Here is a 19103-nt window from a genome sequence, read left to right on the forward strand (position 1 = left end):
TTTCTGACATGTATAGCTTAATCTCTCGTCCATCCCAGAATAAGTATATTAGATTATAAGTTTTGCTATGGTGATATTATTTGAATGGTTGTAGTTAAAATGGTGCCAGTATTTCCATTATAAAATCCTATTTTCAAGGATTTATAAGTTGCCTATAAATATTTACTCTGCAATTCAGCTTGGCAGCAAGCATCTTTGCTTGGTGGTATTTTTTTTTTTTTCATTTTACATAGTATAAGAAAGAAAGACATCTGTTTATAGCATGAGTAGGAAAATATGACAACAAATTCCCTTATTCTTCAAAACCAATTTATTTAGCATTCAAATCAGAGTTCAGCCTAAATTTCTTATATATTTTAGGCAATAAGAGAGCTAACCAAAAGCCTGTAAGGATAAATTGAAGATGATTTGTTTCCTTTGTCTGTTGGTTTTGGTTATTTTAAACTCCTAAACATGGAGATAGACTTAACCAGTAACTTTGATACTTTATTCATTCAGCACAATAATAATGTAGATATACTTTTTTTTACATATCCCAGGTATTTTTTTAGGTATTTGTGATAGTCTATACTTGAGAAAGTAGCAAATAACTGGCAAAGTTCAGAAAAAGTTCCAACAGAGATATATGTGTTAAAATTCAGCAGAAGAATGAATGAGATATTAAGAGAGAAAGGAAGGAGAAAAGATCATTTTTACCAAGGAAATAGCATGGGCACTGACAAAGAAGTGAAAAAGTGTGCAGTGTGTTTTGGGAAGGGAAAAGTTCTGTGGCTGGAACCAAGGATGTTTGTGGGGGAGGTGACAGAGTTGAGATAGAGATAAGATAGTTGAGATAGAGATAAGATAATAAGAGGTAGTGTGGAGGCAAATTTTGAAGAGCTTAATATGCCTTGTTAAAGGACTTTGACTTTACCTGGAAAACAGGTATTTGTAGTGGGATAGTCATACTAACTTAACTGTAGTACTAACATCAAAAAATCATTCTTGACAAAATGTGTGATCCAATATATTTATCCTGAATTGAAAGGGGATTAGATTATAGATCCCAGATAAACTTATTTAGAGATTCAATTCAAATTGCATGATTAAATTCCTTTCTGTGCACTAAAATGACAGTATACATTCCAGAACATATATTCCATAAAGATAGATCGAATTGGTTTATGTTCTAAGTGCTTGGGCATTCAGGGAATGGAACTCGTCATTTGTGTATGATGTCTGGTTCTGGATTTGGATATCTATATTTACTAGGGAATTTGCAAATTATGTGTCAGTTTTTACATCGCCCTAACTTGCCTTATAGTTGTCTTGCCAAGTCTAGCTCCATTCTCAACAATCCCATGCTTCTTTCTTCTGTAGTGATGGATCTACTTGACAGAATGCTGGTGAGTGCAGGCAGACAGATCCCAGGTTGTCGGGTTGAGTCACTGATCTTTCCTCTGGCCAATGCTAGACACACAGGAGGCCTGATAAGACAGGACCTGAAAGGGACTTGTATTTTTGTTGTGTGTTTGTTTTATGGTGATGGACTATTTGGATGGCCGGTGTCAGGTTTTATATGGAAACAGACATTCTCATCATTTCTGATTTATTTCCCCATATCATAAAAGAAGAGGAAAGAATAACCTATTCAATAAAGTAGGTAAGTAAATAAAATTTAAAAATAAGTACATGCTAATACATATATATACTAGGTACCAGACACTATTCTAAGTACTTTACATCTGTCAATTCATTTAATCTTTACAACAACCCTACAATTATCAAGCCCCTTTACACCAAGTAAGAAAGCTGAGTTTAAGTAACCTGCATAAGGCCACTTGGCTAATAAGTTAATAGAGTCAGAACTGAACCCTCATGTAGTGTCTGAGTTCCTGCCTCTAGCCTCTGGCCAGGCCAACCAAAGATGGGCTCAAATGCAAAAGATAAGATGGAAGAGAACTTTTTAAAATTAATTAAGTAATTCATTATTTTTCAATATTATTTATTTATTTATTTTCTGAGCAGAGTAAAGGAAAGGTGTGAGGTGAGGACATGTAGGGTTACATGGTACACATCTTGAAGTCTTTAGAGAGGAGTTCTGGGAGCAGTACTATTGTCTGTGTGGCGTATACTGCTAAGAAAGTGACTCTATTGGTGAGGAGCTTAATTAGAAAACTTGTCCAGTGTTGGTTAATAAAACCTATGGCAAAGACTTTGACATTTAGATGGAGTGGTGGTTCTGAAAATCTGGTTCCCCTGGGCCTGCAGTATAAGCATTATCTGGGAACTTGTTAAAAATGCAAATTGTCCGTACCTCTACATAGCAAGAGAATCAAAAAAGCAAAGCAATCTATGATGTAACAAATCCTTTTAGTGATTCTCCAGGACACTAAAGTTTGAGCACCACAGAGACACAGAGACTAAACTAAGAGATTGTTGGGGAGGTAGCCAAACTGGACTATAGACTGAATAGGGAAGACTTTGAAATAGGGCTACATTAAAAATCACATTACAGGGGCGCCTGGGTGGCTCAGTCACTTAAGCGGCCGACTCTTGATTTTGGCTCAGGTCATGATCTCAGGGTCCTGGGATCAAGCCCCGCATCAGGATCTGTTCTCAGCCGAGAGTCCGATTGAGTATTCTCTCTCCCTCTGCCCCTCCCCCTGTGCTCTGTCTCTCTCAAATAAATAAATAAGTCTTTTAAAAGAAATCGCAATACAGATCATTATCATTATGTTTATAAGCACCAATCTAGAGCATGTACATATGAATAAATGACAATAACTTTTATTTAGTGCTTAATATATTTTCGAAACTATTCCAATTCCATTACATACAGTGTTATAATCATTTTAGAGGTGAGGAGACCGGGGCAAGGGTCCATTAAAGCCAATGTCAAATGAATAATAACGATGAACTCAAACTCAAGTCTGGCACTCAAGCTCCATGTTCTCCCACTGTGTTATGAATATATTCACATCACATAGCATGAACCTATGGAAGAGTGTGTCAGCAACACAAGTTGGCTGAAATAAATGTACAAACAGTTGTAATGACCATGATTGAGAGATGACATATGATTGGTTGATGCCCAAGGAATGCCCCCAACACTTAAAGATGCTGTGGCAGTGAAATTTCTATAACCCCGCCTTGGTGCCTAGTCAATAAATTTTAGGTAGGATGTCATACATGAAATTTTTATTAAATAGGTCAAGAGAAAAGAGAGATCATAAAACACTTCAGCCCTAAACACAACTAACTTTGCTTGAATAAATCTAATCATGCTTTACAAATCAAACTGCACATCCAGACTTTAATTTAATTTGACTGAATTGGGTATCATGTTGGGTTCCCACTACTCCCTCTCATTTGATATGTCAGTGGGGAGGTTCCAGGTAATAGCTACGCTGATGGAATTCACCAATCTATATCTATGACTGGATTATGTGTGGTGGGAGATGAAAGTGCACTTCCAGATAAGGAAACACTTCATAAATAAACCTGACTTTTCAGTGACATTATTACATCTGTGGGTCTCCAGGGATGCTTTGAGCCCAGTATTTTTTTTCTTGTTTTCGTTGTTTGGTTGGTTGGTCAGTTGGTTTGGTTTTACTCTCACTACTACTGCTCTCCTATTCAGATCCTTTCTCAGAATGCCCACAGGACTGCACTAACCCAGAAAGGAAACAGGGTCAGAGGTTTGTCTCCACGGCTTCACAGATGACACCCTCTCCTGAGTCTTTACTGCTTTATTCTCTCTCAGTCCCAACTCAGAAATGCAGGTAGACGGATATGTGGGGTCTTCTTGCCTTTTCATTGTGCTGACGTTAGTAGAAATGCGAAATGCAAGATACTCTCCTCATTTTTAATTTTTAAAAAATTGGTGCTGCCTGTGGGTTTTAATATACTTCCCCTCTACTGCTTTTAGTGTCTACTTTTCTATTTAAAAAGCTTACTACTGAGCTGTAAGAATTTCCAATTAAGTTTAAGGAAAACACGAAAAAGTTGTAAGTGTCTGACAACCATCCTGTTTCTTGAGACAGTAGGGTTGATTTTTGAAATAGGAAAAAATAATTTGGAATGACCTGTCCTTTTCCATTTCTCTGCACACTCCCCCTTCCACTCACTCTCTTCTCTCTCCTTCCATTTCCTTTGTTTTTCTCCCTTCAGCTTTCAGACTCATCTCCCATTTCTTAACACTGTTGTCCAACTTAGGCTACCTGACTTCTTGTTCATTACAGATTATCAGCTGTGAGTGGGCCTAGGACGGTTTTCCATGTACAGCTATTAGGTTCTTTTGGTAAATCTCAGTAGCCACAGTGGTTAGAGGCAGGGGAGCATTAACCACTCCTCCAAGAGTTCCCAAAAGTGTGGGCCATAGTGAATGTAAAATGCAAACCCTGCTGCTACAGAAGCAGACATTTATTAATAAGTAGGCGCAAAATCTTATAGCCTGTTCTGGAAGTGGATGAAATTCCAGCTCTTGGTTCTGTTAGGTACATGAAAAAAAAAGACATGAAAAAATGTCTTACAAAAAAGATTTTGCAAATATGGCAGTGACCAGCTCATCATCCGTCAGAATTAGAATCTGATATGGATCAAAAATAGCACCCACTTCCTATGGTTTTGTGAGGATTAAATGAACTAATACGTTTACATCTCTCAGACTTGTGCCAGTTACAAATGTGTTAGTTCTTAGTATTACTATTATTGTGGCACCATTCCTTATGGTAAAGGGTGAAAGACCTCTTAGATTCACAAACTCTAGTCAAGTAGATGTCTGTAAAATATTTTGGCTAACCCACTGATCTTGGATGTTAATAATTTCACAAAAGAGAACCCATTCCTAACCTCCAATACACCAATTGAGAAGCCATTTATTTCACAAATAATAACCTTTTTTTCAAAATACATTGTAATTAGTGAGCAAAGCCACATCATGATTGGAGATGATGATAGCCAAGGCTTCTAGAAGCTACCTCTGGCTTCTGTAATTCTGGCTGAGACATCAGAGCATAAATTCCTGATGAAGGCAGCTGACTCTCTTGGGACACAGAACACTAACACACATTTATATTACACTGTTTATGCTGAAATATTTAAGAGTAAATTACAGGCAGCCGAACACCCTGTCTCCTCCAACCAGCTCCTAACTCAACTGACAATTTGTCGGATGCTGCCTCACTTTGTTTTCAATAATGCAGTTCCAACCACAAGGACTGACCAGCTGAAGAGACATAAAGAGTAAGCACAAGCTCTCTTTGCTTCATCCAGATTAGGCAAAAGTTTGTTCATGAGACTTTTCTCCCTTTTCAACAGAGAGTTGCTCCTTATTCCACCAAATTACAACTATTTGTACCGAATATGGCAGCATCAGCATCACTGCGTTCACCCCCGAAGCCCCTAGGTATCACCGAGGTGCGCTAGACATCTGCCTGAAAACTGCAGCTATGGTGTCTTCTTTCAAGGCAGCTGTAGATCTTTCTTCTTTAGCTCTGGAGACTCCAGTAAAACTGAGATTTCTGGCCTATCCTTTCCCTAACGCTACCTTTATCTCCTAGGCCCGAGACAATACAAGACAGGCAGGAGAGCCTCTTCTTCACTGAATGCTCTTGGGAAGGTTCACCAGAATCTTCTATACTTACTCTACTCCTATGGCTTTAATCTATATAAGTCACTCTCCGAAATCCCTGCCCCACCTTTCTCTATTTTTTTTAAGAGAGTAACAAATACAGTAAATCCTCATTATCCACAGATATGAATTCACGCCTTCACTAAAATTTATAACTCCCAAATCAATAATAGTGGCACTAGGGTGGTCAGCAACAGACACGCACAGAGTGGCCAGAAATTTCCGTCCCTAACACCCAGCTCCCAGAAGAGGTCAGACAAGGGAACACTCCGCCTTCTTGTTTCAGCTCTTATACTATAAACAAGGGCTCTTTTTGTGCTCTGTTTAGTGGCATGTTTTTCACATTTTTGTGTTTTGTTGGTTTTGGTTTCGGTTTTGGTGATTTTGCTGTTTAAAATGGCCCTTAACCATAGTGCCCAAGTTCTGTCTAACATTCCTAAGCATAAGAAAGCTGTGATATGCCTTTCAGAGAAAACAGGTATGTCACCTAAGCCTTATTCAGGCTTGAATTATAGTGAGGTTGACGATGAGTCCAGTGTTAATGAGATCCCAAATATATTAAATAAGGTGTCTTTAAATAGGAAAACAAAACAAAACAAAACACATAAAACAAGGTTATATATTAACCGGTTGATGAAAGTGTTGTGACCAGAGGCTCATAGGAACCCAATGCCTAGCAGCGGTGGTTCAGTGTTCTCTAATTCATTGTCCAGTAGTGACTTTATAGACCATAACCACGATGAATAATGAGAATTGACTGTAGGCACCAAGAGGCTAACTTACATTTCCCATATGCCTGGCACTTAAGGGAGCACAAATGAAGACTTGACTCCTCTCCCCTTCAGGAATCTACCATCTATTTGGAGAGGCAGGGACAGATCAACACCATATACAAGGGTATTGGAGAACAATGCAATGCTCTACATTTCCTGTCAGTGGAAAGGAACTGAAGAACTGTGCAGGCTCGACTATTTTACACCCATATGGGAGCAGAGACATAATGCCTCAATTGTGGGGGGCGTTTGATATATTTTAAAGTACTCTCACATTAAATATTGCATTATAGCCTTCCTGCCCTGTGGGATTGTTAGGAAAGATAGGAACATGACTATTTTATAAAGGAAGCCACGGAACCTCAGGGAGAGGCTAAGTGACTAATATGACATAACCAGTAAATGGCAGGGCCAAGAATGCAGCCCAGGTTTCCTACCTCCTAATCCAGTGCTCTGTCCATACTAACACTATGAGATGTCATGATCAGAATATTACCTAGAGGCTTAAAACCATACTGTTGGGATGATTCTCCTCTTCTTTTCTTTTTGAAGCTTACTTGATGTATTAAAAATGAATATGCACAACCCTTGGCTAATGAATTAAAGTACACATGCTAAAAAATAACAAAATCAAGAGGAAATGGCCCGGGGATATGGGTTGGGAACAGTACACAGTGCAAGGTGCTGAATTTGGGTTCTGTTGCTCTTTGAACAGCTGTGGGAAGTTGGGAGACATGGTGTATTTAAGTAGATAAAAACATTCTCTAGCATGCTAAGCCATTTCAATTCAGTGAAGTACTGAAGAATTATTATTTTTTAGTAGAATCACATAATTTTGACAGGAACAAGAGATGCTGGATTGCTACAGATTTGATTTCTTGGCCCCTGGACAGCCAGGGTGACTCTGAATGAACTAGGATGCAATATACAAGTCTAAATGACCACTTCCATGAGTGGCTGATTTGAATCAAATCCTCCTAGTATTCCTTTTTTTGCCCCCAATACATGACTTCGTATTTGTTGATCTAAGGGATTATATAGACAGTGAGGAACCGGTGAGAAGTAGTGCTTTATCAGAGTTGTTTTCCTCTGTTTTTAGGTAGGAATAAAGACAAAAAACGTTCAGCCACTAGACATGTCATAGTTTTTATCATCTTTTGCAAACCAGGGAAGTATTTCCGTCGTAGTCCTAAATTGTATCTGCTAGCTTCCAGTGACTGTGGTCTCCTTGCCAACTCCACTTGCCGTCCTAGATTTTTACTCATAGGTGTGTGTTGGCTTTGTTGGTCTCTCATCCAGGACATGCAGCTTTCAGTTAAAGATGCTGCATGTCACCCATGGGATATAAATGTCCTCTTCCTTGGAGGCACTAGATTTAGGAATTTTTGTTTCCTATTGCTATTTTCCTTATGAGAAAGGGTGAGAGAAAGGCAGAACTCCACCCTTACAAAACACCATCACAGCTGGGCTTCTGTAGGGATCTTGAGGGTTCCTAAATATCCCCCAAATGTTTGAAGTACAAGCAGTTTCATTCACACTGTTTCTCTCTGCTTTCTTCCTCTTTACCACCTGTCTCCTTCCTCTCTTTCATTCTTTTTCTGTCTCTTCCTTGGCTGCCAAATTCACTCATTTTTTTTTTCTCCTCCTCATGTATTTTGGTTCCCTGCCCTTCCACTGCCTTATATGAGATATGGTATTGTAGTGGGAACGAGGACTCTTTGTTATGAGTAATATGTGTAATTAACAGATCACCAAAACTGATACTTGAGTAGATGGTGTCAAACCATATTTAGCCGATTGGGTTTGAACACCTGGCAGAACAAGTTTGGTCCAATAAAAAGAGCCGAATTCTTTCCCTTTTAAGAGCTCTCAAGACACTGGTTACATCTAAACCATAGGGGTAGGGGAAGGGTGCCATTTGCCGTTGTAATTCAGACGGAGGGATCACCTGGCAGAGGAGGGAGAGTTGCTTTTTAGGTGTTCTCCGCATCGCCGTACACGTGTCCCTTTGATGTGTGGAGAATGCATGAGAGGCAAAGCAGGGCGATTTCTGTGGGAAGCTAGACCAGCCTCCCTCGTTACATAGGCTCGTCCTCTGCATTGCATCCGAGCTCCAGTGATTTGCTGTTTGGAGACTGCAGATTTGCATAGAGCCCCTCGCTTCGCCAGCGTGTGTGGTTTTTTTCTTTTCTTTTCTTTTCTCTTTTCTCTTTTTCTTTTCTTCTCCCTCCCACCCCCTCCTTCGTCTGCTTCTTCTTTTCCTCCGCTCTCTTTTCCCTGTTCGATCCCCGCTTCCTTCATAAGGGTGCACTCTTCCCTCCGAACCCCTCGCCGGGCGTAAGTGTCAGGAGGCGGCGGACGCGGAGATTGCCTCGGGAGCAGGCGATGCGCGCCGCTGCTCCGCGCGCTGCCCGGGGGAGGCTGGCGCGATCCGGCGAGCGGGCCGGGGCTGAATGGAGGGAAGGGGTGCCTCGATTCCATGGGGTCTGCTTCTCCCTTGAAAGGAGGTTGGGCCGGCGAAGTGGCCTCCCCAGTCCCCACACACAATGCTAAATGGATTTACCTAGTGGATTCGCGGTGGATGGCTGTCATGTAGAAGTGAGGACCCTCCGGGAGGAGCTTTAAACAATTTCCCCGCTCCCCACCCCCCCGGCACGCACTCTCGCCCGAAACTCTTTGGGAGTATCTCTCGAGAACCTGGAGCCCTGGAAATCTGGGAGCAGCCGCTCGCTCCGCGCTCGCTGTTCCCCGGGGCTGCCTTCCCGGACAAGCCCCCCATCAGCTGCATTTGCCTCGGCTATGTTTCGGATTCTTTGGGGTGCAAGGCACGGCGGACTCCAGGACCCCGAGAAGACTGTCCGAAGGAGGGAGAGGATGGGTGCCCTGGCGCGGTGAGGCGGTCGGCCCCTCAGCCCACCCGGAGCCGCCCGCTCCCCGGCTCCCTCTCCCCTCCCCGCGCCCCAAACTTTGCCTCCCGCGGCGGCTGCCCCTCGGCGGGCGCCCCGCCATGTACCAGAGGATGCTCCGGTGCGGCGCCGAGCTGGGCTCGCCCGGGGGCGGCGGCGGCGGCGCAGGGGGGCGCCTGGCCCTGCTCTGGATAGTCCCGCTCACCCTCAGCGGCCTCCTAGGAGTGGCATGGGGGGCGTCCAGTTTGGGAGCGCACCACATCCACCATTTCCATGGCAGCAGCAAGCATCATTCAGTGCCTATTGCAATCTACAGGTCACCGGCATCCTTGCGAGGCGGACACGGTGGGTCTGAGGTGCCAAGTTCTCGCGGGTTACTCCCTGTCTCCCTTTCAACCCTGCGCTCGCTTCCCGGCCCCTAAGGCTCAGAGAAATGGGAGCGCGAGAAAGGGAGGTGCATTTGGGTGTGTTTGGTGGGAGCCACTTATCTCTTTGAAGACAATAGAAAGGGGCTGGGGGAAGGCGTCGCGGGTGTTTGTGGTGAGGGGTGGGAGGGGCGTTTCTTGTCGGGGTGCCGGGAGAAAAGATGTGGGCACCTATTAAAGGACCATCCCTGGCCGGGCGCCTGGGCCCCGCGGGAAGGGGGCGTTACTAGCCAGAAGGTCACTCGGTGTGGCCGGATGGGGCGCCGCGCTCAGCCGAGGGACCTGGGCGCCACAGAGAGGAGGGCTCTGCAGAACCTTTTGTCTGTGCTGTGTGTTCTGCCCCACCTCCTGCCCATTTTCCCAGGCCTGGGGGAGGGAGAGGTTCCAGCCTGTACATTCCTTCAAAGTGTGCCCAGACCGCAGTGACTGTGAAGCGGTTGGTCCCAGGACTCACTCAGCACGCTGCCAATTGCTTTTGCCCCCACCTCTTCCCTTAATTGGCGAAGGTGGGAGAGTTCCCGAGGCACCGTCTCCAGGGCTGGCCAGCCCCCTGCCAGGCTCCGGGGGGACCTTTGAACATCATTGCCTTTACTCCACCCTCCTACACAAATAACACTTCTCTTTCTTGGTGATTGGACTGAGTTATTTTTTAAACAGAGCAGAGTTATTTTTTAAACAGAGCAGCTACCCAAACCCATCTCCCCGGATCCTGTCTGAAGGCTGTTGGGATGAGGGAGGTCCTGCTTCCTTTTTACTCAAGAGTTGAGTGCTTTCCAGAGAGGGCAGGTGGGTCAGTGCTGGCCGGTCTAAGCCAGGAGGTCTGCCTGGAGGAGAAGTTAGAGTAGAGGGAAACTATTCTCCTGACCCCAGGTTCCTTTGTAAAGGGCAGAGTGTGGAGAAGAGCCTTGGCTGGTAGGTTTCTTCTCCAGAGCGGCCAACAATGTTAAGGCCAGGTTCCTCTCGTTTTCAGATAAGTGCCTGTTTCAGATTCCCTGAACTGCCAATAAATAAAACATCAAACTGTTTTTGTGAGTCTTTCCCACTACTACCTGTGTTTCTTCTCTCCCAGTGTCAAGTCTGCAACTTGAAAAGGCAGGGTGAAAGTTGTGGAGACTTAAATCCCTCCCCCCACCTTTTCCCTGCAGGGCCCCTTTCTCTTTCAGACTCGGTTCAGCTTTCCATCCTTTGCCCCTCTCCTTAGGTAAATCTTCTCCCCAGAGCAGCTGCTGCTTATACCAAGGCAGTCCTCTTCCCCAGGGACAGGCTTCCTACCTGGGGACAATTCTGGTTAGAGATGAGGAGCTGGCTTAACCCAACTGAAGAGAGAACAGATTCTCTTGACACCTCTTTAGGAGTGGCTTAGAGACACACCTCGCTGTGGGTCCTAGGAACCCCTTCCCTTCCTTCCCTCAGGTTCCTCTCAAGAATTTTCTCTAGTTCAGAGTGGCTAGGATGGAGAGGAGTGATGCCCCGCACCTGGGCTTCTTAGCTGAGAATAACAGAAAGGCTAGATCCCCCTGAAACCGTAAGGAGTTTCTGCTGCTCTCACCACTTGCTCACAGTATTCCAGGACCTTGCTGCTCCTTTTACCTGGGTGCTGTTCCCACCCACTGCCCTGCCTTTGTGCAAAATTGTGTGAACCCCGTGGGAGGGAGGCAAGTCAGGGTGCAGAAGGGGCAGACATAGAGTGGGTGGGTGAGGTGAGCCAGATGGGGGTATGCGAGGGGGTGGGGCGCCTAATTGTGCCAGTGGGAAGTGCTTGGCTAATCATCTCATATGCATATTAACTTCTCCTTTTCTGTGGCTCTGCCTCTCCCAAGGGCTGAGGCAACTGAATGGGGAGCGCCCTGGGGGAATGGAGAGAGGTGAACACCGAGGGGCCCTGCCGCAGAGCCGGCACTCCTTTGCCCTTCCCACCGCAGCTCCTGCCCCAGTCAGGCGCCGTCTGCTGGTCTTTACAAACATTTCTTCCCCTCCAGAATACAGTGATTGTCTCTGTATGTGAATGAAAAACTAGGCGCACCTATCATTGAAAAAAGGAAAGGATAGAAGATAGTGGAGAAAACTGTACGTGAGCAGTGGTTGGTATTATTCTTTTGGGTCAGAGAACTTTCTCTTTCCTTTTTGAAGGTTGTATTGTATGATCATATTTGTTTTTGAAACTCTCCCCACCCTCCTTACACATACTTCTGGAGGAAGATTTCTGATTCCCTTTTTTTTTTTTTTAATCAGAGTAACAAACTTACCTGTTAGTAGCCAGCCTCCGCCAAATAAAAGCTGCCGTGAATCTTTCATACTTCATCCCTTTCCTTCCTTGAAAAGAGGGAATTAACTCTGGCTAGAGAACAATCAAGGAACATTAGGGATGAAATAAGATGGAGAGATGTAAGGTGGGAATGCAGAGGGGCTGAGAGCAGGGCAGGCAGGGTGGTGGCTTAAAAGAAACCTAGTAAGAAAGAGGTGTTGTTGAATTTCTTGGGTCAATACACTGCCTGAATATTCAGCTAATTAGTCTAAGGACCCACAAGGAAATAATCTTTGAGCCTAATAGACGAGGGTGAGGGGGAAGAGCAAAGGTGAATGACAATATGATAAATTCGTAGCTGAAAATCAAGGCAGGTGTAAATGAGGTTTAGTTCAAAATCTGAGACTACTGAAAACATACATATGTTGATGAACAAATCGGCCAGCCTGGCTTTTTGTATTAGAATTTCTTGGAGTCATAAGCGTTTTTTCTCATAATAGGGAAAGCATGTATATGCTTGAATGTGTAAAAGAAAAATCATGTGTTATTTTAGGGAATAAAATTGAGTGTACCCTCTATGTTTTGAAAGCTGCTGGGTTGACTATCCAGGTTCTTCATTCTTCTTCATTTTCTCATCTTGCCATGCTTCATTTGCACTATTATGAGGTGTCACTTACAAGGATTGCAGGGTGCTGAAAGCGCTCATGGCTACCCTGAGCATCTTTTTGCAAGCTGACCCAGTTGCAGAGATTATGATGAGGATTTTTTTAAAAATGCATATGAGAAGCAGGTTTTGAGATCACCGCAGAATCCATTTTATTTTGCATGTACTTAAAAATATAAGTGATGAGAATACCTCCATAAAAAATTATATTTTCATTTAGAAACCCAGAGAATTGTATGACTGTTAATGATAAAAAGCAAGCTTGCTTATAATTAAGAATGCTACTTAAAGCCAGCGAGAGTTCAGAATAGACCAGTGTGTTCAGTTAGTATTTCTTTAGTGATGTGCTATATGTGCCAAGCATAGGATGATGTCAGCGCAGTGCTCAGGTTCCCATCTCTTCTCCTGGCTTTCCTGGGAACCTCTGCATACTTTCAGAAATTAGCTTAGAACCTCTCAGTAATTGCAGGAGATAAAGGAAGGAGAGAGACATCACACACCTGAGCACACCAGGGCTAGCCGTTCTCCTCCCACAAATATGAGCTCCGGAAATTAACTGTCATGATTAACTTATAATATTAAAGGGCAAAAGGGCTTTCCCAGAAGGGAATGTTAACAGATTTTAAAAGTGTGGTTTGTAATTGAAGTAGCCCAATGCTGTTATATAAGAATAATAATTATATCTTGAATTTATAACATTTTTCTTTCTGAGGCACTTCTGTACATACACTAACTTCTAAGAGGAGCTGTCGGTCTTGGAGGGAGTTAGAATAACATTTTCCTTGTAAGGGTACTGAGGCATACCGTAAGAGTACCGAAAAATGAAGCCAAGTCTCTGATCAGAGTCAAAGAGGAGTTAGAATCAAGGCTTCATGGCCCAAAGCCCAGAGCAGCTGAAAGGGTCCACCATGGGCTTTAATGGTTGATCTCTTGGAGAAGAAATCATTGCAAGGACCAAAGCCTAGCATTTTGCTCCCAACATGTGTCAACAAGAATGAATACTGTACGAGAGGCTGATGGTCACCTCACTGATGTCCCACTGCTCACTTCATTGATTCTGCTGAGGAGGGTTTTGTTTTTCTTTTGTTTTTCTGAGATGTAAGTTGCTGTATGATACAGTGATCCCTTTGCTCCTTTGTCTATCAACCAAGAGAGTTGCAACCTATTGCAATATACTTAGTGTTGAAGAAAAATTTAGCTTTTCTAGTAATTAATTCATACGTGTGACCCAAAATATTTTTGGCTATGAATATTCAGCTGAAATAGACATTTCTGCCCCACACCTCTTTCTTACATTGCCTTTTTGGACAAAAATATGCATCACTGCAATGCTATTTTAGATAAGATGGTCAGCTAATATTTCTAGAAGAAGCTTTCAATCAGTCATGTTCCAGCTAATCCAAGATTCTCGGGTAATTTTTGGTTGCCCCAACCTTAATATATTTATTTTTTAGATTGTCCATCCATTCCTTCAGAAAATATATAGTACGTGCGTGTTTTTGTGTTCGTGCATCAGGTATTGTGGAAGGCTAGATAATAATTGGGATAATGGAATAGAGGTAAGAGAGGAGGAGCAAGGTACCCATGGCAGGACCATCAGAAAGTCTGCAATTTAGTTTTTAAAAATCCAAGCTATTGTTAGAGAGAGTTAATCATTAAGCAAAGAAACAAACCTTGTTCTGTAAAAACAAGTAGCCTCTGAGCATAAATGCAAAAAACAAGTTTGTGTATGTGTGGCAGTCATCTGGGACTCAACATGAAATGATCTGATAAAAACATCAACATAGTGGATTTTATCTACATTACATTATATTGTCCTTTATTTTTTTTATATTGTCCTTTAATATTAATGTTCCAGAAAGAGCTTCTTGCACAATTGCTTTTCACTAAGTTGCATATATTTCTAACAAAACAGGAAGTCTTTTATTTTTCAAATAGAGATAAGTTTGGTTTTGCAAATCTATTTAATACAGGGGCTTCTTGACTTAAATTCAAACTACTATAAAAACTATTGAGGCAGCTTGGTCTGGTGAAGATAATTCACAGACACATATCTATTTGAAAATTTAGCCACTGCCACTTACTAACCTTGTATAAATTTACTAAACTACTTGTCCTCACTAAGATTGTTTTCTCAATCCATAAAATTAAAATATGAGTTATAACTCAGTGAAGAATAAATGAGACCATGGATTTGATGAATACGCAGACTATAATAGGCCCCGAATAAATGTTTGTTTAAAAAAATTAGACATTTAGTTAGTTTACACATCCTGGCTATTTTTAGGAGTGCTCCAATGAACATGGGAATGCGAATATCTCTTCAGAATCCTGATTTTAGATCTTTTGGATCTAAAGAAGTGGGATTGCTGGATCATATGGTAGTTTTTTGGTTGTTGTTTTGTTTTGTGCATGTGTGTGTGTACGTGTGTTCTTCTTTTAAAGAAATTCCATTCTGTTTTTCACAATGGCTGCACCACTTTGCATTCCTACCAACAGTATACAATGGGTTCTGGTTTCCCTACATCCTCGTTAAATTTGTTGTCTTTTTGATAATAGTCATCCTAAAAGGTATAAGGTGATATCTCATTGTGGTTTTGATTGAGTGGATAAAGAAAATGCAGTACATGGAGATAATGGAATATTATTCAACCTTAAAAAAAAAGACCATATTTCTTCAGTGTATCATGGGTGAACCTTGAGGACGTTATGCTGAGTGAAATAAGCCAGTCACAGAAAGATAAATGCTCCCCTTATATGTGGCATCTAAAACAGTCAAACTCCTAGAATGAGGGAAGGGAATGGTGGTTGCCAGGAGCTGGGAACAAGAGGAAGTGGGGAGTCGCTAATCAGCAGGCATGAAGTTTCAGTTGTACAAGATGAATAAGTTCTACGTATCTGCCGTACGGCCTTGTGCTTAGAGTAACAATACTGTGTTGCACACTTAAAAATTTGTTAAGCCGGCAGATGTTGTGTTAAGTGTTCTTACCAGGATAAAATAAAATTTAAAAAAAATTAGAAGAGGTATCAGAGAGAAGACACATGAAGTGGAAAAAACAGACTTGAAATCGGGAGACTTGGATTCTAGTTCTGATTCAGCCAGTTATGTTGTTCATCCTCAGAGACAGCTGTCCCTGCCTCATTTTACACTATATCCTGTGTCTCTTCTAAATGAAAGACACAATCAGTTTTCTGATGGGCTATGACCTTAATGATAATGTTGAGCATGGCTTTTTATATTGTTTAGTCATTCATATACATAATTTTTCAATTGGACTAAAATCATTTCCAACTTTCAGTTCCAAGTTTCCTTTGATAAAAAGAATCTCTTAAAATCCTCATACTCCTGTTGCCTTTTCCCGGAGGCTTATTGATTCTAAACATACTGTAACTGGAGATATTTTTGCAAAAATTGTATTTAGGTCCCCTCAGCCCTCCAGTTGTCCTCCTCATTACTTAGAGGTGGCTTACTTAGGTGCACAGGAACCATGGTGGGGGGGCCAGGCTCAGGGTGCTTGCCTAAGACTTGCCACTCAGCCGAGGTCTTAAGGAATATCTCTTAGAAAAGCACCCTCTTTCTTTACTTGGTCCTTTTTCCCAGTTCTTTTGGGTCTCTGTGGGGTGTAGAATATCTCCCTATACAGAAATTGTTAGTAGCCTTTTAAATATTCCTTTCTCTCACAAAATGCAAGAATTTTTTCAATGTTGACCATATAACAATGAATTCCCTCAAGCTTTAGACAGAAACTTAGTAAAAACAGCTATATTTTAAATATATATATCCACAGAGCCCTCATTTAAAGTGTCTCATTTAATCATCATCATAACCCTGGCAGGGCTTATGATCACAATTTTGCTGACAGGGAAACAGATTTAGAGAGGCGATGATTCTGCCAGGGTCACTTAATTAATAAGTATCCGCAGTACTTTTGCTTTTCCACTCCAAGAGGATAAGAGGCAAGGTTTCTTTTTTTTTAAATACTGCATTTAAATTTAGGAGACCTGAATTTTGTCCCAATGTTGTCATTTTCCAATTCACTTCTCAAAAAAAAAAAAAGTTTCTTCATTAAGAATAAAATTGGCTGAGAAAAGGTAGCTAACTAATAAAGTTATTAAGAATTGTAAGTGACTATATATGTGAAATTTGTATCTCCATTCTAGTGGAAGAAATTTTAGTTAATACTACATTTTGATACTTAGCTGAAAATAGCTAGTAGGATGGGGAGGGATTAATAAATGAGGGATATTTTCAAATTCAACTTAAAGCATTATACTTAGACAGTGATAAATAGCATTAATCAAATGATGATGATGATAATAAAATACTTCATGACTAAAAGATGATGATCCCTAAGCAAACTTTGTGTTAATCACTAAATATACAGGTAGATAAGAAGAAACTGCTGTGTCTGTCATTTTTGTGAACTTGATATCTGTGGGATTTGTGGATTGGAACTAAGGTAACGTAGAAAGGTATTTCTCCAGGGTACTTGCAAGATACATGGTTATGTACCTATTAAGTTTTACATGAAGCTTATATGAATCTGATAGCTGTGCGTGTGTGTGTGTGTGTGTGTGAGAGAGAGAGAGAGAGAGAGAGTAAAAGTATTAGACCCTTTTTAGTTATGGGACCTGTAGTTTAAATGTATTATATAATGTGACCCACATTATGGACTTTGGTATGTGTTTGTGTACATGTTGTTTTTTTTTCATATAACTCTACTGGTGAGAAAAAGTATTATGAAATACCTCTGAAAATTAGCAACTAGAAATAAGACATTTAAGTAAATGGTAAAGAAGTGATTTTTAATGTGTGGTAAAATACATGGCAGTGACATTTACTGACTTGGACATCAGTTCTGCACAGTTGTTTTGATTATATGAGTTGCCATTGGACTAACACTGGTACATGTAATTATTTATGTGGTTCAGCCTGTCTTGGCTATTAGTTACCATCTGGTCATCATGACATATTTTTCTAGATGACTACAGGATTCAGGGCTGCTAAACAGAAGTGGTATTTTTGATGCTTCTTAAAACTGAGATAAGTTTGGATTCTGAAATGTCTAATTTTACTTTAAGATTGAATTATCTAAAGGATGGATAAAGCATAAAGCACATCACTCTGAGTGATTGTGATGCTGTTCTAAAAAAATATGTTCAGGGCAAATAGGGAAGTTCAGTGTCACAGTATTCCAAGAGTATCCAGTTAGCACTTTTATTTGGGTATGCAGCAGGATGTTTAAAGAAGTGTGTAGCTTTCCTGGTGAATTAACCTTTCCAATTTTTTAACATCTTGCTTTTGTTAATCTGATAAATGTTCTAGTTTGTGTCTATGGTGTTGTATGTCGTTACCTTTTCATTATCATATATGTTTCAATCTGGCATAGAGAAATAATACTGGAGCATGACTAAGTTTAAATACCTCGGAACTTTTGCCTACAAGGTGTATTATAGAAATTCCACATTGACTTCCGAGAGTCTTGCCATGTTGGATTAGTTATGCCCTACCATACTCATTGGAAGTTGATCATTTTCTACATTACACCTCTCCAAAGTTGAAGTAATGAAATTTTCCTCAACACTCTAGACTTAACCTCTTGAAGTGTACCTTTAACATTTTCAAAATTGCAATACGCTGTATCAGTTATTTTTCATGGCTACTGTCAGACTGGTAACATATGCTGGAATAAGATGAACAATAAATATATCTCTGTCAGCACAGTGGTTAACTGGACACACTGTTATATGTGCAAATAATGTATTTGGTTTTCCCATTTATTCTTCTCCTTGGGACTTGTCCTAAATGTGATAATAGAAGTTGTGATTCTGTGATGGACAACTTATACCATAATCAAAAGTAGAATGCTGCAGATGGATTTCTGATAAACATCTTTATACAGAAGCCTATATTTTTGTATATGCACAAGGTATTGATTGTCTCAGTGCCTACAAGATTGAAATATATGACAATAGTCTATTTGTACTTGCCAGCAATAAAACCTTTGCCTCAGTAATCTTACTTTTAAACATAAAACTTTGCTTTTACTTTTTAATAAAATAAAAATTTTAATTATCTTTACAAAAGAAATTAACTCAGCTCTCGCCTTGTAATAAGGAAGTGACTTAAATACTGTAGAGGTATTTCACTATTTCTTATTCCATCCCAGTAAAAAGGCTGCACAGAGAAAGAACTAGGGCTATGGAAGTGGTAGTAAGTGGCTAATGACATCATTTATTTATTGACTAATCACTTAGTGCTTGTTATACATCAGGTGCTGTTTTAATCCCTTAACGAAATAGCAACTCAGTTAATCCTCAGCATTCCATGCGGTAGGTTTTAGCAATCTCCCATTCTACACAGAAGGATATTAAGGCATACCAAGGTTAAGAAATGACAAGGTTATAAAAACTAAAGTTCTGGGGTCTGGTTTTAAACCCAAGCAGGCCCCCTCGGAAGCCCATGCTCTTAACCC

General features: G+C 41.2%; 1 protein-coding gene across 19 annotated transcripts in view; it reads left to right on the forward strand.

Annotated features, from left to right (window-relative positions):
* NRXN1 (neurexin 1) overlaps positions 1–19103 on the forward strand; it is a 1136941-nt gene that overhangs the window by 703367 nt on the left and 414471 nt on the right. For 2 of the 19 annotated variants that reach the window (XM_045885025.3, XM_045885026.3), the window contains exon 1: positions 8639–9638. The exons of the other annotated variants lie outside the window; for them this stretch is intronic. In XM_045885025.3, coding sequence (XP_045740981.1) covers positions 9395–9638 — 244 coding nt within the window. In that variant the 5' untranslated portion in view covers positions 8639–9394. Of the gene's footprint in view, positions 1–8638; positions 9639–19103 lie in introns of those variants that run through there. 19 annotated transcript variants of the gene reach the window in all.

This window comes from Mirounga angustirostris, unplaced genomic scaffold (assembly GCF_029215605.1).
Source record: "Mirounga angustirostris isolate CCGP_5_RB_7025 unplaced genomic scaffold, mMirAng1.0.hap1 SCAF_10, whole genome shotgun sequence".
Classification (NCBI taxonomy): Eukaryota; Metazoa; Chordata; class Mammalia; order Carnivora; family Phocidae; genus Mirounga; species Mirounga angustirostris.